The sequence below is a fragment of the Tyto alba genome, unplaced genomic scaffold (genome assembly GCF_018691265.1).
Source record: "Tyto alba isolate M040663 unplaced genomic scaffold, T.alba_DEE_v4.0 Super-Scaffold_39, whole genome shotgun sequence".
NCBI classification, from domain to species: domain Eukaryota; kingdom Metazoa; phylum Chordata; class Aves; order Strigiformes; family Tytonidae; genus Tyto; species Tyto alba.
In genome coordinates this window covers 10956850-10980999 of record NW_024881314.1, presented here as the reverse complement: position 1 = coordinate 10980999, position 24150 = coordinate 10956850, and the positions used below count along the sequence as shown (strand labels likewise).

At 41.4% G+C, this 24150-nt stretch overlaps 1 protein-coding gene across 1 annotated transcript in view; it reads right to left on the bottom strand.

Annotated features, from left to right (window-relative positions):
* LOC104364513 (protoheme IX farnesyltransferase, mitochondrial) overlaps nucleotides 1-24150 on the bottom strand; it is a 105564-nt gene that overhangs the window by 12724 nt on the left and 68690 nt on the right. Inside the window, exons 5-6 of the mRNA XM_033000288.2 lie at nucleotides 20855-20925; nucleotides 2213-2445 (exon numbers count right to left, since the gene is read on the bottom strand). Of these exons, the coding sequence (XP_032856179.2) occupies nucleotides 2213-2445; nucleotides 20855-20925 (304 nt within the window). The remainder of the gene's footprint in view (nucleotides 1-2212; nucleotides 2446-20854; nucleotides 20926-24150) is intronic.

The following is a 24150-nucleotide window of genomic DNA, read 5'->3' as shown; positions in this document are numbered from 1 at the left end:
GTCTCCAAGCTAATTACACATTATTAATGAGTTCAACAACTGTGGGCAGGCTGGTTAGAGAAAGGACACGGGTCTGCACGTCGTGTATGTATGCACACAGATGCACGCTTGTACTCAGCACGGGGCAGATGCTGCCAGGTGCTGAACACTCTTCTTGTTTGCAACAGTGGAATGTTTAACACTGAAAATCATGGCCTACAATGCAACCCTTTTCTTCTACTTCTCTCCTTTCTTTTTAAAGATGTTTGTGGGGTGTGTTTTTGGTTTTGTTTTTTGTTGTTGTTTGGTTTTTCATTTTTAAATACTGAAATGCACTAAAATATTACATCCAGGTCACCGTTTTCAGGATTCTCCCCAGGTGTGCTTCATTATAAAGACCAGGATCGGCTCAGTAACATTTCTTCCTCTATCAAACAAGCTGCCTGACCTCACTGACACAGACTAGAAAGTTTTAGTTCCCCAGAACACACAGGACATTGGGTTACGCACCAGTGCAGATCATCATGTTTTGGCAAACTCTGCTCTGGTGGTTTAAAGTTATCACCTTCCAGTGATGCCATCACTGCCAGAGCTGATCCCCTCCGCAGCAGAGCCGGCCGTGGGACACGTAACCACAGCTCAGTTGCAAATCAGAGAGGAAGCACCAACCCGGGAGGGCAGCGGTGCTCTCTGCTGCCCGCCCTGCCTGCCGCACGGGGCCAGCTCAGCTCTTTGCGAAATGGGTCTCAAAGAGCAAGATATAACTTGACCAATTAAAGGTAACGAAAATCAGTCTCAGATTGCTTTCACGCGCTGGGCTTTAGCTGCAGCAGTTTAGTTGCCATTTTAAAACCAGGGGTGAAAATCTGAACTGTGACAGCCCCTACGGCGAGGTATTTTGATGAGATGGGGCTCTTCACTTCAGCTTCCCCAGGCTGGACTTTGCAGGTGAAACATGGGCCCACGAGCATCATCTTTTAGCATCAACTCTGCAAAGAGATGTCAAAACCAATGCAGAAATCCCTACACAACGCAAGATCCAAGATCTAGGCAACTGCAGCCAGAACGATACAGTCCTTAAAAATATGTATTTTGTGCTTTTAATTCATTCTCTTCTCTTTAGAAATACAGAGCTTCTAATATGTCTGTTACATACTCCTTAACATGAGGCACTATACATACACACATATATCATTTATAGGTCTAAAGATAAAAAAAAAAACTTTTAGAGAAGTAGATGTTTGTATAGAAGCAGTACACATGTTTAAAAAAAGCCCCACAAAACCTTTCATCCTGGCTCTGGATTAGATTTGTATCAGAACATCCGTACACAAAGCCAATTCAGACTGACTTTTATAGGAAGTGCGTAGCATAAATGAAAAACAGATTTTGCAGAGATTCTGATAATTTCTGGTTAAAAGCCCTGCTGTTGAAAGTATTATTCAAGCCTTAAATATGCCACATTGTGGGATGAGTGTGTGCTGAAACAATTCTTAACAGACCTGTTAATTGAACTTCATTAGTTTCTTCAGAATATAACTAAGTGGAGCCACTTTGATTCCTAAGTTTCTAGCTGGCAGGAAAAACAAGCCCTAATTGTGTCAGAGTTTAGTTGCTGAAGAGATCAGTGTTTTATGAGAGATGTAAAAATGGGTCTCAGTTACTAAAATAGAAATATTCGTTTGCTTTTCAAGGAGGGGGCAAGGAACATTTATAACTTGAGTTTAGAAATGGGCAATTAAGAAATACACCAATAAATTAATCTTCCTAGGATATTTTCTGGCTTGTGGAAAGACAGTAATAAACACATCTGGGAATTTTCCAGCTGAAAGCTCCTGACTTGTAAATTGGATCTTACTGGGTATGGTTTTAATCCTGGAATTATGTAACATTTTCTTCCATGTGAACCCCAAAGACACTATTCTCTTCTAGATCTTTTTTTAAGATGGCCTAAACACATATTTAATAGTTCACAGTCTTTTATCAGCTGACGTTTGCCCCTGAAATGCCCTTGTAAGGAGAATGATACCATCATGTCTACTCATTCAGTCCTCAGCGTATCGTGCTCTAACAGACTTTGGCATCGCAAACAGCAGAATATCTCTGCTTTTGAAGAAGTATCAGGTCAACAAGCATAAAGAATGAGGTTTACTGCCTTGTGAGTAGGTCTTTTTAGTCATGCCGAAGGCAACGCTGACAACTGCTCACCCAGATGTGAGGGTTTTATACTCACCAGCATCGAGACTACCAGTAGCCGCCGTCCAGCCCATGACAGGGGGAATGGCACCGACCACAGCTCCCACCCATGTGTTGGCAATGCTCATTCTCTTCATGGGTGTGTAACAACACGTGTACAAGAAAATGTTGAAGGCTCCCAGGGCGCCAGTGAGGGGGTTTACTCCCAGCGTCAGCAGGGCGATTCCCGGGACTCCGCAGGAGGCGGCAAAACAGACGGCGAGCAGGGGGCTGCGGGGAGAGAGCCGGAGACACACTGAGCAGGAGTCTGTCTTAAACACTGACTACCGTCCCGCTCCTTCTGCCTCCTCCCAAAGAGTAAGATTGGATTTTTGCTGTTTGTTCACTTGCCCAGCCCAAATTTTCCCATCTGAACCCCCATCCTAAGAAATGCCTTCCTAAAAAGTTAAGACAATCTTGCTACAGGTTGGCAATGACAGCTGATACTTCTTGTGATCAACGTGTTCACCAAACAAATTCAACCCCTGCAGGTTAGACAGCCCTTATAGAGAACTGCTGCTTCCAACAGATCTTTTACTTTCAGTTTACTCTTAGTAAATTTTGACCTCTGGAAAAAGCACTCAGGGTTTAGAGTAAAGGAGAATGTTTGGAGCTTTTCAGATTTTGTATTGATTGCAATTATCCAAGGGATCCTTTGACTGAAATGCAACAGGGTTAAACACAAAATTAGGAAGCATTTTCAAGAAAACAAGTACATTTAGTAATTCTGAAATTACATCAACAGGAATAAAGTATCTTTTGTCTTTACTGAAAAGAAAGGCTGAATATTCTACATTCCCATTTATCTTATGCCCCGTGCTAAGTAGCACAACAAAGCAATTTGGCAACAGAATCAAAATTAAAACTTACTAGCTTCTAAGTATGACTGGAACTAACTGAAGATATTTTAGGTTTGGTGAAAAACAGCAAACAACAAAGATGCAAATTATTTCTGTTGATTTCTACTGCATATCAGCTAAGATCTCAGGGAAGGTCGGAAATTCCTGTTAAAATCTGTAAGAAAGTAGCTGAAGCTATGTAGGCTTCTGCTAATAAGTTCCACAATAAACATCCAAATATGATGAACAAGGATTTTTTGTTTGGCTACCAGAACCACACTTCACAGGCAGCACCCTGATGCAAACCTAAGGAAGCTCCATTTGTGATCCCTTGCACCACATCAACATGTTTGCTGCTGCTGGGCACCTCTTCACATGTGCTTGTTCAAGGGCGTTCGGTGTAACGGGAAGAGAGAATTAAATGCCATGAAGAAATAATGTGGTGTGGGAGACCTCTGGAAGGGAGGAAAATGCCATTATCTGAGTTGTATTTAATAACCCATGTGGCTAAATACACACTTCTAGTCATCCATGAAAGAGATGAAAACATGCATGCTTGCAACAAATGTCTCTGCATGAAGTTAACCTTCGCACATTTTGTCTAATTGAAAATTATGCTGTCTTTGTCTTCTATGATCGCTCTGCCCTCTGGCCAAATCCTTAACCCGAAAATACGTGTTGCAAGCACTGCTCCAACCCTCATAAGAAAAATTTGCTGTTGGGGATGAAGTTTATGGGAGTTTTATCAGCCAAAAGTCCTACCATTCAAATTTTGATTTTTAAGATCTTTGTTGGATCAATATGGTATGGAGATCCTAAATAACTGGAAGAACTAAAACAAGCAAATCTCACACTAAAGATCTGCCTTCAATTTAAATTAAATTGACTAAGTCATTTCATCCAGCTTTTCAAAACCATCAACAGATTTTAGGTTACGGAGCATTCACAGAGCACATTTACACTCCTGCATTACCAATCTTGGTGTTACTAATATATCATGAATAGGGCAGGGTACATCATCACCATCCATTGACAATGAGATGTATAAAATTTGAGACTGTTTTCAGGAGCCGTACTGTGCAAGGAGCCATACGGTGCTGTGCCCTCTGGTTTTGCAGCTAGTGGTGTTCTTTTGCAGAAAGGCAGCAAAACACAATCTGTACCGTAAACTGCCTCATTGCTGACTACAGTTGCCGTACTCTGTAGATGTTGCCCCTCTAGAGTGAAAGCCCGACTGGGTTTGGTTAAACAAATCTATCTTGACTGATTCCTGAATAAAATACAGTCAGATGGTAAACACCAGATTTACACAATACACACTCTCAAGGTGACAAAAGACCAGCGTGACCCTACGAGGCCAGGCTACCCACGTTCGCTCCCACGGGGGCTCACAGACACAGTTTGACCTAATGCAACAAGCGCTTTTCTCACTAATCAAGAGCAAAGAGTCCTCTACACGTCTCCAATTCAGATGAAGGCTACACACCGTGAGCTGGTCACGGAGCAGACACCAGCCCTCCAGGCCTCTCCGGGGAAGGCCAGGCGAAGGCTGGGAGTGCAAAGCCCTCCTTCACGGCTGAACCCAGCATCGTGTCTCCCACGTCGCCTCCCTGCAGCAGCAATAGCCCCGCGGTGCCAGCCCTGCCACCAGCCGTGTGCTGCCTTTATGTCCAACTGGTGGATCAGAAAAGTACCTTAAAACAATTAGGCTTTATCAAAAGGGAAGGGTGAAGTCATGTGGCTGAGACCTTCGAAAAAGTTGTTCTGTTCCCAGTGGATGAAAACACATTTTTGTTTCTCAGTTTCTTTCCTTTTTGCGTCTTTAAAAGGAAGTTCCTGGACGCAGTCTGAGTAGTGTCTGTAATAGTCCTAATGACCTCAGGGGAGGGCACTAAGTCAATGTGGGCTGTCCTTCATAAGCAGTTGAACTATATTACTTTTAGACAACTTCAAAGTATCCCATTTTCCACTTCTCTCCAATGTTTCCTTAACAAGCAAGGAACTGTAAAATTCTTCTGGAAGAGTAATTGTCTGACTTACAAGTGCCTGCCCCTAAAACTCCAACTGAGATCAGAAACTCAAACTGTGATTTGATGATTCAGCTTTGTTATTTTTGCCCCTTGAAATACTATTTGGCATTACAAAGACACTGCAATCAGAAATTAGGACCTTGCTTTCTTGGTGAGACACGAGGTAGAGGAGAATTCAACTCCCTCTCACATAAATATGTCATGTTTATAAGGTCTAGGAGGAGTATAAGCACATCCTCATTGGGAAAGAGAGAATATTTGAGGAAAAACGCAGAGAGATTGCAGTCACTGGTGCAGTTCTTTCTGCTTCAGTGACTCCCAGGATTTTAAGAACAGACTGACCCTAGGTTTAAATCACAGCAGTTTAAGGGGTATTATGATTGCTACTAGTTTATGGTCTTCTAGGGACCATTATGCACCTCCATGCTGACATTAGGTCTGTCAAGACTCAGGCACATGGTGTGAGACTCACTGATTTGATGCACCTTCCTTTGCCAGGCTGCCTGTATCTCACCAAGGGAGCACAGGAGATCAGGATCTTACTCTGGAGCAAGAGAAAGGCTGTGATGCTGAGCTGTCACTGGATTTGCCCCATCACCTAATGTCCACACAGCTCCTCCCACTACAGCCTCGTGCCATCACGCAGTCCAGCGTGCATCACAGGAACATCAGTCTTGGGTAACCCAATGCCAGGGAATTCTCACACAGTGGTCAAAAGTAGCTGAGGGGTCTCTGCTGGTTTCCTTCACCCCTAAACCATCCCATGCAGTAAGCACAGGCTGATGACAGATGCTGGTACATAAGCCTCATTTCACTTGGGCGTTCACTTACGCTAAGGGAATCGCTCCCATGGGAAAAAAAGGCAATCTTCCATTGGAAAATTGGCCAAAGAGCCAGCTCAGAAAGCAAACATATTGAGTAAGAAACTAGGTTTTATGATGGATTCTTGGGAGGAGTTGGTTTCAGTTATTTGGCTGATGAAAATCAGACTTTAGAAAAACAGTACAAGTGCCAAATGAGTTCTCTTCAAATTTCAACTCTAAAATACCCAGTATGTCACCACATAAGACACCTCCTAAAGGAAAACCAAAAACAGGTAGTTCTGCCTCGTTTCTCTTATCTCCTGTATTGAGAATGCATATGCCAAAGTCTGCCTAATAATACCACTAAAAGACATTCACATTCAACTAAAAGCTTTTGAGAGAACTTGAGCTTGAATAGTGAATAATCAAACCTTTCCTGATCCACTTGACTCGTGTAGAGTTCACCCAAGACGGACCCTCCCCAGTCACACTCCACTGAGAGCATCCGAGAGGAGCAGGAGCAGGGGGAGGAAAAGAGCCCCAGGTTTCTCCTCATTCAACTCAGAGCTTTTGCTGACGCAGAGGTGTCTGGAGAGATGCTGTCGGTCAGGCTGGGGAGGATTGTCCGGGGACAGCCCGGAGCTCCCGGGGGGAACAGGCAGCAGGAATCCCACGTGGGCGACAGTCAGGCACTCCCTGCACACACAACCGCGAGGCGTCTGTGTGGACCCTCACTCATCAGATTGTTGACAGAGACTTTGGACAATGCAGCAGCCTTTTTTAATTGATGTGCAACAGCATAATCTCCAAATCTAGTTGCTCTTATAGATGATCCGGTTATACCCATATAATGGTCCTACATACATGTGCATGAAATATGTTTATTTAATAGGCTCCAGAGTCATGGATAATAGTACCTATTGACTCACAGCATTACTTGGTAAAATTGACAGGGGAAAACAAATTAAAGCATTTGCCCATCTATAAAATTAATGTACTATTTTACCTATTTCACAGCAGCATTAGCGAGCTTAATGTCTATAAAGATCAATAGCGTCAGTACTACATGAGCTTTTCATGCTGTCTTGGCTCTTTGGCAAAACATTTTGTGTAGATGACTGTCAAGGTACAGTTCAAACCACAATTTAAAAAACAGTATTAAAAAGGGGTAAAAAGTTTAAAGAAAATTTTGTTTGGAAAAAACAATCAAGAAGCTAGACAAAATTCCTGCTTAAAACCTATCAATATTTAGAAATATGGAGAATTCTTGTATCAGCATCTAATGCTTTGACCTATCTCTGTGAATATATTGACACTCCCATACAAATACAGACACAATGCCTATATGAATCCTGAATAGGTGCTTTCATGCAATCAGCAGTTGTATGCAATTCATGTTCAGATGTTATGTAAGTACATAAGAAACTTAATTTGTGACCTTGTGTTAATGGGAAATTGGGCATGCAAAACATATTTACCTAAAAGTGTAAGCCTGGATGTAAGTGTCCATTTAAGACTGCCTGCATATTTTTCAGGTGAAGCATAAATGCTTATATTTGAAAATCAGATTCAAAGCCTAATACAAAAGATAATAAAACAAATTCTGTCTTCTCCCTGTCTGTCAAAAACCTTTTATAGAAACATGACCCACTTCGAAAAGGGCAAACTAAAAAAAACCCAAACCAAAACAACAATGCCCTTTTGTTTTGCTGCAGCACGCACAGAATACCTTAATGGATTGAAACATTTTAATTCCCGGTTGATTATTTTGTATTAGATCTTATTATTATTGACAACTGTCCCTCGAGCAACAAGGCCTGGGACCCGTTCTGCCAAACGCAGGGTGATGATCTAACATAAGCAGGACGGGGATGGGGAAGAATAAAGTGCGTCAGGCAATCGCTGTGCCGAAGGGCCGGCAGCCGCGCAGAGGCCGGGCACAGCCCCGCTGCTCTGCTCCCGGGCACCTCCAGCCAGGCTGCACCTCCCCGAAACATGTCCCCTACATCCAGGATTGGGCCGGGGGTGAGAGGGAAGGTGGGAAGAGAAATAACTTATTTAGAGTCGTTTCCACATGCAAATGAAGCCAAGATAAGCATCCTCGCCTTCCTCTGCATGGGATTTTAGTAATGGCAAACATTCTGCACAGACTACACTCTTTAATCAAACTGCAATTTTACTTATTTTCTGATGAGACAGAAATTGGTATTGGTTTTTAGTGAGTTTTCTGCTTCACTCAAGACACAGGTTCAGCAGGGCCACCACGTTTCCTCCCCTCGCTTGTTTGCTGCTGCCGCCCACAGAAATGGTCCTAAGTCAACCCTGACTTCAGCATCTTCCACGGCGGCAAGTAAACAGTGACGACACAATAAAGGTGAGATTGACAGCTCAGATTAATCTCAATATTGCTACTCTGAGTGCAAATTCCATCTGCATATAGTGTCAAAACAATTTGTTGTAACAAGAAGAGGAACAGCCTGAACCAGCACAGACGGGCTGAAAATAGCGGGAGCTCGGAAGAAGGTATTTGGCAGACAAGGAGCACAAGTGTGATTCTCATCTCTGCAATTTCATTTCACCATCATGGGCTGAGATACAAGTCCAGTGCATGAACACTGTTCCAAAGCCATAATTAAAATCAGATTTCAGGAGTAAGCATCATAAGTTGCTTATTATTTCTGGAATCTGTAGGTACTAAAAATGTCCCCAGACTACTCGCCATTACAAGGCTGCTGGAGGAAGCCCCCTCGTCTTCCTAATTTTTTCCAGGACAGCAGTAAGTTACTAAGGATTCTGAAGCCACTTACAAGCTCAGACAAAAGCATCAGCCTGAAGTTTTTACATTTTTCCGACAGCAATGAGAGGTTACACAAACTGAAGTCCAAGTCACATCCCTCTGAAGGTTTCTACGGCCTCAAAAGCCCACGGTCGTTTCGAGAGGAGAGGATGTCCACGGAGATCCCCAGCACAAATGCACCTAACCCCATGCAGAACACCATCATTCTCCCCAGCTGCTGGTTTACAGTTTTGCTCATCTCCTGGCATCTTCTGAATTCCTGTGCAGCCAGGCAACACTAAGAGTTGCCGAAAACCAGTCCCAGGGTAGGAACTGAGCCTGTGATCACCATGAATGTCATCTGGTACTGAGCTATGACTCGGTCACCTCCCTCAGCCAGAGAAATATCAGCCAAGGGATTTTTTTTTTCAACTTTTATTCATTTTTTTAAAAGTTCAGAACCCAAGAACTGCTAAACCGTCCCCAGCAGCTTTTAGAAATCCACCAAGAAAATCAGGGAAGACCATCAACCCCAGGCAATCCCACCCGGCTGGGAAGAGACACGAGGAGCTGAGGACGTTACGCGCTGCCGCAAGCCTGGCCTGCAGAGGAGCCTTCCTGCTCCTCCGACTCAGGTAATGGGGATGAAGGCCCAGCTCCCTCACGCACACATCTGGATTGCATTTGTGCAATTTCCAGCTCTGCTTCCCCCGATGGACAGATGCCTGAAACCAGCAGTGGGGTCGTCTGCTGGCGCAAGCGCCGCAGAGTCAGCTGACTGCGAAAAAAGAGCCAGAAGGCTGGAAAAGGCACATTTTTGCCCTGAATAGCAACGGTAGCTTCCCTGAAATTATTTTTGATGGGAGTTTAAAAAAAACACTCATACAGCTTCTAAGCTCAAAGTAAGGCACAGAACATTCAAAACCAATCAGTAATCATGGCAGACAACTGAACGATGGCAATCTACCAACAGTGAAATTAAATTTTAACTTTCCACGCAAATCCTTTCAGGCTGCATATTTATATATTTAGTAATAAAAACCATATTCATGCCCATTGTCAGCCGTAAAAGTTCTACAGTAATAACACCACCACTAATGGAAACTGAAACTGGAACAACATTGCCTGGATCAGGAGCTTCATCGCTGATGACTTTTCTAAAATGATTCTAATCTTTTTGCAGAAGACATTAGAATAAACTCCAGAATAGTCCTACAGACACACTGGGGATGTACCTGATAGAAAAAACATCCACACTCAGATCTGAGTTTTCAAATCGAAGTGGTTGCGTGATGATACATTCTGACCTCTAATTAGTGTAGTTTTGAGGCAGCATATCTTATTTTTTTAAAGACTCAAAGCATAAGTGACAAAATATTTTTACATTCAAGTACAACTTTCAATTACAGATTGGATTAGTCTCAAGGAGAGGTACTTCTTTCCAATTAAAAGGAAAAAATAGCTTTAACACTGGCAGAATGGACATATTGCTAGAGCCCTTTATTTCTTTCATGTAGATCTGATTCATCATCAGAAGCTTCAGTAAACACAAGCAACCCACGCTCTCACTTTTGCTATCATCTTCCACAGGTATATTGTGACTGAACATTATGAAATGCCCAAGAACCTGATGATTAAGCTTAAACTTGCAACGTACCAGAATTACATTAAACTGAACAATATCAATGAGCAAAAATTGTACTATTTTTAAGGGAAAAATGTGGAGAAAGATCTTAATAGATATTCATTTATTTTCCCTCAGTCATGCAAGAAAGTTCATGACTCATGACAAGGGGTGAAGGATGATGGACTTTAAAACTCAAATGCGAAACTAAATTACACTTTTAATTGGGAACTCAATTTTTCCCCACCAACTCCAAATATCAGAATACATGCTTATCTATCATTTGCCATTGAAGACCGACAAGACATCCTTTAGGAGGTGCAAACAAACAGGGAGCTTTGTCAGATCTTTCTTTTTTTTTTTTTTTTTTTTTTTTTAATTAATTAATTAATTATTTAACTTTGTCTTCACAGGTTAAGAAGTAGTGTCTACATTCTGTCAGTGTCCTGTACCTCATCCCCAAAAATATGTTGCAGATCAGGCTCTACAGCCACTACAAGTACTGAATTTTATATCAAATCCCCTTTAAATAGGTTTAACACTACTACAATTTTTAAGATTGCCAGAACACATTTGTTGCAATTCTGCCTGCTTATGTTTTTGTAACTGGCTTTTTGTGATTTGGTTTCTGGTAATAACTGTGACAAAGCTGTTGATAATCCCAATTTGGACACTACTTTTCCCTAAATATAAAAAAAATAGTGTGGAAAATAGTGGAAAAGTTCTAAAACCAACTTGTAACACAAAATCTGAGCTGAGGAGGAACTCTGTATTAAGGGGTAGTATGAAACTAGTAGGTGCTCCCAGAAAGCCTAATGAGCTGGGTTAATGGGTAGCATTTAAACACACTTAAATCAGGAGTTCAACACCAAAGCATTGTGTCTCCAGACGAAGAGTTTACAGACCTGAAGCTCAAATAAACCCTTTTAAAATGCAAATCTCTGTGAAAGGAATCGCCCCTAACACCTTGCCTTTGTCCACAGGGCTCAGCCAGGCCCATTAGCACCAACCTGGATGTGGTTTTGAATGACATCTGGACCATCAGCAGGGAAACGGGGCAGGATTCCATGAGTGATGTCTAAATCTCCCAAGGAATGTCATACAGTGAGAATTTGGCATATATGGAGCTCAGTGATGGATAAACACGTACAGCTGGCTGGGTCTCATCATGGAGTTGCCTTCTTGAGTTTTGCCACTAAATTGCCAACCCATCTCCGGCTTCGCTATCTAATATACTTGTTCAGAAGTGTAGTTAGTGTAAATAAATACAGAGTAGGATAACATATCCCATGTCTGTGTCAATTCATTTCTCTCCCAATGAAGAATCAACCCATGCATGGAGCCCAAGCCGCCCTGTCCTGACTGTGTATTGCTGTTGTATAAAAGCATAATCAACACTGTATTTTAACCAAATTGGAGGCAATTAGTTCCCCTCGCTCCTCAAGAATCTGAGCTGCAGATGTTCTGTCTCCCCTGCCAGAACGAGGGACTTTAAAACCATCATAAACAAACACAGCTAATTTAAAAGCATCATTTCATCTTGAAAGGGACACATCTCTCTTTTTATGCTTGTGTAAATCAAAATTGGCTCGATCGATTTTGCTGAAAGTTTCCACAAAGACACGATGTGTATGTTAAGATGAGGCAAGAGAAATTTCAACTTGACTGAAAAAAGAGAAATCAGGAGTCCCACCCTCAGTATGGAGCTTTCTCCTAAACATATCCTGCTCTCATTTTTACCAGTCTAACTCCAGGCAAATGATGCCAGGACCTGGTCTTTCATTGAGCACAGGTTCAAGAGTCTGCTCAGAGGACTGAGACTAAAGCAACCACAGGTTTGGGATGAGATAGCTCAGCAAACTGTGGGGAGACTTGCAGTTCACAAATACAACATTCAGACAGAAATAAAACTTTTTATGTTGGCCTTTGTTATTAAGCAGGAGTTCCAATCGGGCCTCATCACTTCAGTCAAAGTAAAAAATTAAAAATGAAAAGGACCCATACTTATAAAATGTTTATGCTCTTATTACATTTGCTATACACACCGGAATGCTAATCATAACAACCCTAAGCAACCCTGCAGAGCGTTAGCACGCTCCTTGTTATATGGCTTTGTTAGGTAGGAGTGAAAGGGTGAATAATAATATTCACAGCTTCCCTGCAGTCATGAAAATGTAAATATTTTTTTAAAGTGCTTACAAGACAAACCTACAGTAAATTTGAAAAATGCCCCCCATAATATTTAAACTAAATCCTCCTCTTTAACCTAACAAACCTAACCTTACAACACGGCAGTTAAGTAATCCATTCATTTTATTTCAAAATCTCAGTTCGCTCTTTGTTTAAGAACTAGAGACCAGCTGACAAACAGAATGGATAATATGGTCTCTCCCGAAACATTTTGCCATGATTTAGATTGATTAAATCTAACATGTGCTTCCACCGAGCCCTCAGCCAACATTTGGAAAGCAGTGGGTAAAGAAGTCTCAGGCCAGTTCTCAATCTCTTTAAGATGGAGAAAACTGAAGTTCTAGATTATTTATCAACCTGTTCTTCAAAAGAAGGAGAAAAGATAGTCCAGCCGTCCTTGGCACAGGATCACTGATTCTAAATATATTCCCAGGAGCAATGAAAATGAAGGAAAAAGTTATTTGCTACAGCCATAGACAGCAGGACAAGAAGCAGTGGTCTACAGCAGAAGGAGGATCAGGCTCTAGACACCATTAAGTGGAAGAGCAAACATGCAGATGAGCCTGTCAAATTGAAATTTAAGTCAGATACTTCCTACTTATCTGTGAATTCCTCTGCAACACTGCAAGCATGCCTCTGATATTCCTATCAATAGTCTATAGCATGCTCTTAAGCAGTTGCTACGTTTCACCTGAAGAGGATGAGGATGGTTGTATTTTGGGATTTCTGCATTATTATTTTGGTAACTTATCTACACTTAGCATCTGGAGTCATATTTTACAAATATTTGGTGGGAAAAAAAAACAAAACAAACCAACCCATCAGATATACCATCAAAGTGCATGAATACAACATAATTATTGTCACACAGAGGCAGCAATATGAGTCACTGTGGCTGACACTCTTTTACAGCATGATTTATAATATAATATTCCTTGTGATTCTATGTCCCTAGCAAAAGAAATTAAACATACTGAAGAGGTTCTCCTCATTCTCAACCTCAGGAATGCAGCTTTTCCAGTCATTAAGACTGGACAACAAGCATCTGTGTTACCACAGCTAGCTAAAGTGTAAGAAAAACCTTTTTTATATCTGACTTGTGAAGTTGATAACAAGTTATAACTTGTATAAGACATGATAAACACTGTCCTTCATAGAAAGAAATGCACTTCTAACATGACTTACTGTAAACAGATCTCAGGGTATAGCAGCTTCTAATCAGAGGCAGCCCCATAATGGACTTGTTGAGTGTTGACACTTCCTACACCACTTGGCACACGTTGAGTAATGATGCTGTTGTGGTTAAACCAGATAAGGTTCAATACTAATACAAGGAGCAAAGAGTGGGGATTTTGACTTCCATTAAGCCAAAATTTACAAACATGAACCTGAAATGTTTGACAGACATGGGAAGAAAAGCCACCAGGAGAACATCGCACTAAGTTGGGGAAAGGACCTTGGGCTTCGAGCTTTAATTTTGCTTGTTTGTGCAGTATAAGGGAAAAAACTCACTTGAACATCACCTCTGAAGAAAATAACTCATCACTAGTCAGTTAAAAAAGAAAAGAGTCAAGGGTGACAACTAATGTCCAAGAGGCCCGTTCGTATCGGACACAAAGATGGAAGGATTAGCGTACAATAGCTTGGTTCCCTCCAGCTCACGGGGCTCTACCCCCCAGCGAGGAGCTGACATGAGAGGATAAGACAACTCCATTAGGAGCCCGTCTCACTTCCCCGCAGCGTTCCCCACAAGCAGATGGAGCAGCTATTTAGCCAAATGCACCGTGACTCCTGGTTTATACATGAGCATCTGGGATGTTTCCTAACGTGGGGCGATGTACAATGTACTCCGATTTATCAACTGTTCCACATGCAATTAACGATTCAGATACATAATTTGGTGGTAAAGGCCCCTCGGCTGAACTGAAAAGCAGCAAGGAGTGAGGGGTCAAGTGTTTCCACAGGATTTATATTTACCAAACAGAGCTGCCTGCAAAGGAATGTCTCCGTTGAGCTGCAGCAGAATTAGGTCTGGACAGAAGGAGCGAGCTGAAGGTGCTAGCTGGATAGCTAGCAATTTCTTCGTTTCAACTGAAACGAGTTTGAATGTAGCATTAGAGTTATTAAAACAACCCCCCCCCCCCCCCCCCCCCCTTATTACCCTAAGGAACAAAATATATATGTAGTTAGAGCTATATAATTTCCTGCTAATACACATTTTGATCTGAGGATAATGTGCAGTATCACCATTTTTTTTTGTGCATTCTACAAAAGGACTCTAATACCTTAGAACCATTTAATCAACATCCTATGCAGTCAGTGAATAGATAATTGAAATATAAGTACTGTCATCTATATCCCCTTTGGGAAAGTGACACAGTAAGCATTATATCATTCCATTAGTCCATCCTTTGATGTGGGTTTTATTCTCATTAAACTATGTTTTAGCCTCAAGGTTTCTTCCCCCCTCACCTCTCCATGATGTGGCCATGCCAGAAAAAAAATTAAAAATACCCTGCTGTTCAAAAGGCAAGAACTACATTTTTACAAGCAATTGTACATGTCAAAAATATAAAGGTGCCTTTTTAATTTCTTGTTTACTAAATACAGTCAATGACAGCTTCTGGAAAACACAGGGTGGAAAAAAAAAGGAAGCCAGGAGGGTGGTGGTGGGGAAGGAATGCATTTACTTGTTTTCAAATAATAAAGCCTGAATACAAGCAGGATAAAAATGCTTGAAAAGGCTGCTGTGGTGGTATCTGCTTTGAATTGTGCCCTGTTTAAACAAGAGGAAAGCCTCCCACTGAAAAAAGAAACATTTTTATCATTCAAAAAGATCTCAGGGCAGTCCCTTTAAAATGAGGTATTTTCTAAACAAAATATTGGAATGTTTCCCTGCAGGGAATGAGCATCTGATCTCTTAAAAATGATTATTCTTGAAGAACTGTAGATTTATGGAGGTTTTGTTTTATTTGTTTTAACTTAAGTAGAATGAAACCTGTCTGAAATGACCACCCAAGGGAGCAGACCAGTCAGCTAAGCAGAGGCTGATCTTTAAATGGGAACCGAAGTTGTACTGAAACCCTCGGGGAGGTTTTAAACTGCTGGCTTAAAACAGGGCTGGCTAAACGCTTAATGCAGGTTTCAGCATAAGCCGAGGACACGGATTTCCTCTCACTTCCATCAGTGTAGCTCCACTAACATCAGTAGACACGTTCCTGACTTACATTAGTTAGCAAGCAAAGCATCAAGCTAATTACACTGAGTTATCAACAGTGATTACAGGAGGATTTTTTTAAAAAATGTACACACTTTTTCAGCATGGACTGGTTTTGTTGCACTTGTAACAGTAGGTCTTCTGCAGGCAACCGAGTGGAAAACTCAGCTTTACACAGGAATAGACTTGAGTCACAATGTGATTTTGAATAAATAGGGAAAGTTTGATAAGCTGCAATTTTCTATCAGTTTATGAATGCTCAACTTATACATATATGCAATTATAACAATTCATAAATATAAGCCTTCAGTGAGAAACATTACTAGCTTAGGAGCTCTTTTTGGTCTGATTCATCAAGAGTTTGGCCTATAGTTTAAACTGACCAAAGTCAACACTCCACTCAGAAATGTCAACAAGTAGAAAAAGCATTACTGTCTCCATTAATTGCAATAAGCATCAGCCACGGCTGTAAGAAGGAAGAAGCTCATATACAGAACACAGCTCCTTGTGTGTTGCTAAGTGAGGAGGTTAATGGGATTCTAGGAAAAAAGATTCACCAAACATCTTTTCTTTTGAAGCATCCCAGGTATTATCTGTGCTGTGCCACCTTCTGCCAAGTTAACAGACTTAAAACTTCTGAAATGCACAAGGAAAAGCAAGCTTCAGAGTGCAAACATTCTGCATAAGGAGAATATAATTAAATTCCATAGCGTATTATTCTTATATTGAAGGTTTTTCAGACAAGCCTGGATAAAGCCCGGAGCAACCAGGTCTGACCTGAGAGCTGACCCTGCTGAGAGCTGATCTACAGCTCTCCCGAGGTCCCTTCCAGCCTGAACCATCCTCTGACGTTGCCTGGCCAGTGTTTCACCGCTGGGTGACAGGAAACGTGGAGGCAAAGCGAGGGAGAAATCCCATCACCGTTCCCAGGCAGATGCTGCAGCCACTGCTAAGAGCAAAGCCAAAGGACTTGGTACAGAAAACAGCTGCAAGTTGCAAAATATTGAGGGAGCAGAACTGAAAGGTGTCTACATGGTCATGAATTAGTTATTTAGAACACGCTGTTTGATGACTTTTTTTTTTTTTTTAAAGATGAAAAACTATTCTTGTACAACTATTAAGTTTTTTATGAGTGCTTAGCACAGCAGATCCAGCAGTACTGTAAGTTCATAAAAACAGCCACTTTTTAACAAGAGCGTGTGCAGTTCCATGTAGAAGGGCAATCAAAACTGCCACTTTGTACAATATAATGGAGCAGGACACTTGTCATCCTCGAGGCTAAGCTCACTCAGCTACTGCAGCTAATACTAGAGATTTATTTAAATTAATCTGCAGGAAAATTAAATCCATTACCTTAAAAAGCAAGGGAATAAATCATACCCAACAGGAAATCAGGAAAAGCTGCTGCCATTTCAGTCGAATCTAAGGTTGTGTGAGCACATGCCATTTTTCCTCGTCAATGACATAAAAACAATTCATAGCAGGAAAAATAATATCAGCTGTTGTTATAATGCAAAATGCAAATATGCTCAATGAGTTTAACACTGTAGCCAAAGTATGAAGAACATCTCAAGCTGTTTGTATTTCCAAACAAGACTTGAGGGGTCAGAGGAGGGAGGAGGACATGTGGGCAGGCTGGAATGATGGATGGCGTTTAGTGGCATGCTGTGTTTGGGTCTACTCTTGTTATTTTTGCAACAGGATGTCTCTGATTACTCTCTGAATAGAGAATAAGGACGGTTACGTCTCACTGCTCAAAGGGAACATTTTTTTCAGAGTCTTACAAATTAAAGGGGACATTGTAAAGCAAGCAGTCAATGAACTATCAGGTGCTGTTTGTCACAAATCTAGCAAAAGTGTCAGAGGATTCCCTGGTGGCATTAGTGGTGGGCTTCGGGCTGGCAAATAAGTTATCTCTTGTCCCTTTGTACAACAGACCCCAGCTCTGCAGAGTCTTTCTCTGTCACTGCCTGCACAGTTTGGTCCAGACAAAATTATATAAAATCTATATAGCAGGGGCACACTGAGCCATAGAGTTGATGTAATATGGAGAGGACTTCCTGAAGGATGGAGGACAATTGTTTTTCCAAATCCCATCCTTCCGAAGACCTTTGCAGAACTGGCTCCTGGCTTACAGGGTGCTGCCTGGAACGATGGTCAGGCCAAAGCTGCCTAACTTAAACACTTTTGGAGTGCCACCAGTAAGATAATGACACTGTCCCCAGCCAGACCTCAGAGGCCATGACGATGGTCAGAGTCCACAGTGCAGCCCTGGCCACAGAGCACTTCCTTGAAAGCTACTGAGGTTCATCACTGATACCAAAGGAAACTGCAAGTCCTTGGCAACTTGTAGAAAAGGCTGAGACGTGGGGACTGGAGAGCTACAGAAATGTGTATGCAGAGAAATGACCACACACAAGTGTTGCCAAGATGAGGGGGGGGGGCGGGTGTTGTTTTCTCAAAGTGAAGGCTTCAGGCAGAAAGGAAGGGGAGAATGTTGGAAGCAAGGGCAATTAGAACTGCCAGCTGATCTTAAAACTAAATGAACTCGGAGCTGATGTTGCAAATGGAGGCCACAAAGTGAAACGCACAGGAATAATTTCTCTACAACGGCATAACATTTCCTAATGAGCCAGGTCCATGAATTAACTTATCTAAAATAGAGACACTAGCTCATCCAGGGACTGGATGACTCAGTAACGCCACGGACCTCTCACTGGGGGTTACCAGTCTGATTCTGGCCCAAGCTCAAAGCGTCTAAGAATTGTCTTTGTCATGCCACAACCTCTATACAAAACGTCACTGGTCTCAGTGCAGTTCCTCAGTGAGCAGAAGGTCACATCCAAGACACCATCGAAAGCCTTTCCAAGAAGCGCAGTGAGCCACCACGATGGACAGTTAACAACCTTCTCACTCTTCAAAGGGGATCTCAAGCTCAGGACTGGATCATACAAAAACTGCTACCCATACTGACCAGTTCTGTAACAAGGACTGTGCAAAATAAATAAAAAGGAAGGAAAGAAAGAAAAAACCAAGGGAAATCACAATATATTTACAAACAGTGCAAATGAAGACAGATTGTAAAATGCCCCATTTGCATTGGATATCGCAGATGTTATAACACAGCAGAATTAAAAAAGCAGCAAACGTTTCATGATCCGAAGCAGCTAAAGAGAAGAAAATGTCAAAACTCAAATGTCAAGACAAATTTTGGGCAAGAACTCTGTACATACCCAAGCTCTCTGGATTCCTTCCCAGAGCCAAGACACCAGCCTCTTACATACAATCTATCCACCTCTGTCTTGTCTGTTTTTGACTAGTTTTAGCATAACCATTTAAGGGGTTTACTTAATCAGCCAGTAAGGAAATAGTTCAAGAAACACCAGGGAATATGTGGCAAAATATAACAAGGTTAGATCACTTGCACTGGATTATTCTCCTCTGGCACACCACAGAAGAAATAACCCCACTCAAGGCCTGCATGTTCAGTGGTCTACAGGGAATGAGACCGGCATTATTCAAGGTAAGTGACACTTTAAAGAACTTTAAATTAGCTGTTGACAGTCAGGTAGATAGATTGAGGAGTGATTACACAAAGTCCCCAACATTACCATTTTGTGGTGAAAGCAAATATGAAGGGGAGTGGAAGGAAGAAAATCCATTAAATACGGTTTTGCCAATCTGTGGTGCATTCAGATGACAGTGAAGTTTGTTTAAGGACACTGGAAACTTACAAAACAAATTGCTTTCTCTGAATCAAAAGCTGAGAGAAAGCTTCCTAGCTATATTTCTGACTTCAGAAATACTGCAAGCCATGCTAGTAGACTATGATAAAAAAAAATAATAAAAAAAATTTCCCCCCATCGTCTTTCTTCTTAACAAGTATTCCTTCTCCAGGGCTAAAGGACCACAGGCAAGCAGAGCAGAAGTGCAGCTCCCCTGAACTGCACAATTAAGGCTGACTTACTGTATATACAACAGATGCCCTCACTGCAGTGGTCCCTAAAATATGTTTTTAAATAAAATTAACTCAACTCAGGAATCTGTAATTAGCACCACCTTCGAGAACAAATCAGAACAAGTTTACTGAAGAGCTCTAACTATTTACAATGAGAATGAATTCACCCCCGAGGTTCACTTTGCTATTTTGTCTCAATTTTCTTGTAATTTCATCCATCACATTTTTTTTAGTCCTCCAAAGGTGATGGATAAAACACAGAAATAAATAGGACCAACTGTTCGCAGAAGCCTAAGGGAAAACATAATTTTGTTATAAATAATCCTTGGCACAAATCATGGAAATGCAATACTAAAATTGTTTGTTGAATCATTTATGAATTGGGCCTTCAGTTTTAGTTTGCAAATAAGTTAAGAGTTTTTTGTTGATGTTCTTTTTCACTTTGCTTTTTTAGCTGGAAAACAGCCTTTGAGAAAACTGAACTGATATATAATCCAGAAAACACAGTGAATGAAGGACTGAATTTTTTTAAGGGAATCCCTATGCTAGTACAGGGATATTTTTTTTTTTGGGGGGGGGGGGGGTGGAGCCTGTGGAGGGAGGAATTTACTTATGGATGATGATAAATTAAATTATGACAAATTTTTACTTTATTTTCATAAGATGCCACCATTGTGAGTTTTAACCCCAGTTTTATGCTAAACATGTAGAAAAGGCAAAGACACATTGCCTTACAAAACCACTAAAAAACATTTGCAGATACCTCTGCCATGAGATTCAAGTGAATGGTCATGATCTAACAGATAAATGTGACTACTAAAAACAATATACAATTTTGTGTTTGTTCTTAGATGTGAAATTTGGAAGATTTATAGTTACTGACCAATGCAAAAGTTCAGTGGAACATAACTGTGTGCTATCAAGCTGTGCATGTAGTCGTCGCACATGAAGAAATACACAAGTGTAAATTCTGCTGTCTTGAGAAATGGAGTATTTTAGAGGACAGCTGATTACCCAAACTCCTCACATGAAAGTTATAAACACGAAGAAATACTGAAGAACAGAGAGGTGCATTTCTTTCTTAAGTCTTTTGTCTGAAATTGCTCTATTTCGTCATCTGAGGAGTGAGAGAAGCTTGGAGATAGATAAAAGCATCGTGAAGACTCATTTCTCATTAACCAGAGCAGGTGTGCATAGCCTTACCTGATCTGTCCTCGCACCAGTGGTCTGTTTTTTGTCCTGTTCATATTTGAGTCAAACGGAACCTCAAAGAACTGTAATAAAAAAAAAAAAAAAAAAAAAAAAAAAAGGAAGAATCAAAATGAAAGGATGCCGGAAAGCATGCCATGCATGGAATGTACTGTCTGCATCTGCAGGTACTTTAATCTCTATTTCTGAAGGTTTAGAAATACAACGAAAATGGCAAACTCCTTTTACGGAGCTTTGATAGTCTTCATTAATGCTTTTGGCATCCCCTTAGAAAGAAAATCACCTGGAGGACAAAAATAGTTTGCGCAAGTCCCCAAAAGTTGATCATTTGAAGTAGAGTTTGATTCCAACTTCTGCTCTCAACAGGTTTGACACAGCTTTTATATGTACCTAATTATATATACACATACATACAGCCCTGCTCTCAGTTTTATATTAATACAAACAGCCCTTGCAAATGTTGTGCTTCTGGTATTTAAAAGACAAACACTGAATTTTTTTCAAGATCATCTAACTTCTGAGAACCTATAACCCACCCCAAAATCAATCAACTCTTGTAAAATGCTACTGAGACTGCACTGAGCATCTAGTTCTAGCAGCAGGGAACAAACACACCATATGGTGTTATTTAATGTCACAACCCAATTTGACTTTAAACACTGCCTATGGGAAAATTCAGGCAGCGCTATCTTCACGCTAGGAATTCCTGCAGGCTTCTGTATGATCCGTTTTACAAAGAATGTTACTGGAAACGCTGAATGAGCTTTGCTATACAGCAAACTGTATTTAGTTTTACGTGTGCAAAATAATAATAAAATTAATAAGCATATATTTACTTATAGACAGAGTAGGATGTATTTACAGAAAGAATATTTTCTGCTGACGTTACGTCTGAGGTTTTGGGGTAGGAACCCAATTATGGTGAATATGTAGGAAAAGTACCATAACAAATCATAATTCCAAACAATCAGACTGACAGTAAGCTGTGCACAGTCAAACTGCAGACAGATTTAAGGTGACTATATGATAAATGACTACATGATAAAATCTATGTTATTCCAGCAAGCTGATGTAACCTTTCATGCAATGAAAGACAAAATTAACAAACATCTTCATTTTGACAGTTTCCTGGTCTTGCTACTTAATGGGGCTGCACTCCCCGGAGAATGCCGGCGGACAGGGACCCGGGGAGCAGCGGGGACCCCATCAGAGCCCTTCAGGTGCACACCAGGGGAAAGAGGCTTCGTTTACAGGCACACAGAGGTTACAGGAACCACCTTTCCCTTCTATTACTCTGAAGTAATGACTATATCACAATTTGGGAACCTCTGCTGTGGCTCCTACCTATTGCAAGCGCAGCAGAGACGGGGTACACATGGATCATCCTGCCCAACACAGCCCACAATATTCTCCATTTCTGGTGACATTTCTAACCTCAGGTTGAGTCATCCTGCTGACGGATCTAACCATTCCCTGGAATAAGGTTATAAGAAAGTCCTGCGCGCATATGGGTGAGAACAAGTGAATGCACATGCTCAAGCTCACATGATCAAGTTATCCTGCTTAACCAAAACTTGCTAACAGTACGCTTTAAAGCCAAGAAATTTGGCAGCAGGCATCATCTTCATGTTTCATCATGCTTGGTAAACTGTCCAAACCTGGGAAAGAATGAGACTCAGGTGGTGGCAGGGAAGTGACGGTAGAAGGTCAAGGAAACAGCAGTGTCAGCAAGGGGGTCTCTGGCTGGGGGACCCCAAACCTGCACTCCCCCCCTGCCAGCCAGCAGCTGTGAAACCTCTGGGAAAAACAGCTGCCTCATCCTCTCCAGTGGCTGGCCAACACAAATTAATGGATAATTACTGTCGTTAACTAGGCTGAAGCCTGTGCTGCATATTGAAGTCCTCAGTTTGTCCATGAAGGATCCAAAAACTACCACGGTTCCGCAGGGCTGTCAATTTGTGTTAAAGGCTGCAGATCAAATGCGCAAAATCAAGAAATATAATAGTATTGGAATTGATATCATCAACGCAGCTTTTAATTACTAACACACATACAATTCACTGAAATTTCTTGCCTCCATCTGTGTGGTGGAGCTGGCTGGGGCTGTGTAGCCTGTAGACAGTTTGCTCGCAGTAAGCCTCCATCCGGAGCGATTGCACAGAGCACCTGACCCACATCCAATTTCTAGCAACTCTCAAAGCCTTCCAATTTTATTATCAATATTCCTGAAGCAAACTCAGGCTTCTCAGCCAAGAACTATCCGTGTGAAAGAGGAACTTTAGGAAGAAAATGGGTTAGTTTATACGTCTTCCATTTTGCCAGAGCACTGGGGTACAGTACGAGGCAACTCATTTATTTCATTTTAGCTAGGCAGCTAATAGGGTATTTCTTGTCCTCTGTTTGTTATGCCTGATCTGGAGCGGCAATGGTCACTCCGCCGAAGTTGGAGGAGACCCTGGTTTAGGAGAAAAGCCCAGAGAAATCTGGGGGGCAGGTAGGGGCCCCAGCGCAGGGAGCCTGGCAGCTCTCGTCGGAGGGACAGGTCGGATCCTCGCGGCTGCAACGCTGCCCTTGAAGCGCTGGGTGTTTCACAGAGAACCTCCACTGGAAACTGCTGCCAGTACCTTTGGAGAACGGAAAGCACCCCGTTTGGATCCGAAACCAGTGATTGCTTCTGACAGCCCAGCATTTTGCTAATGGTTTGTTTCACTGTTACATTTCAGAGACAATTACGTTAAATGAAGAAAAAATGTCATTTGACACCAGATTGGTAGAGCAATACAAGGGAAAAATTCTATAGAGCTAAAGCCTCCTGAAAATATTTTGGGCTATCCGCAGTTCTGTTTTGTTGTTTTTTTTTAAAGGCACGATTTTTACTTATATTTGCAAAGTCTGACTTCTTCGAGCTTATTTCCAGTTTAAACTTGTGCATGTGAGGAGACTCAGGCTCACTTGAGAGTATTTAAGGTTACGGACAAAGGTATTCCATGTGTGATGGACAAAATCAAAATAACGTGCAAGTTTTATACTCAGTGTGTCTCAAACACAAAACGACTGAAATGAAGAACAGTTGACACTCAACACTTGAAAGAATTTAAACTTATGCAGTTATCAGTATAACCTGACAATACTATAATCGGTGTACAAAATATTTCCATATATTTAATACAGTAGTTATCCCCTGAATATAAATTTTGAGCAAGAAACTTCTCTGCTGAGTTAAGTAGTGAAAAAATGTCTGTTTCTGTTGTATACAGACACGGCTGCTCCCGAAATTAAGATTACTGCAT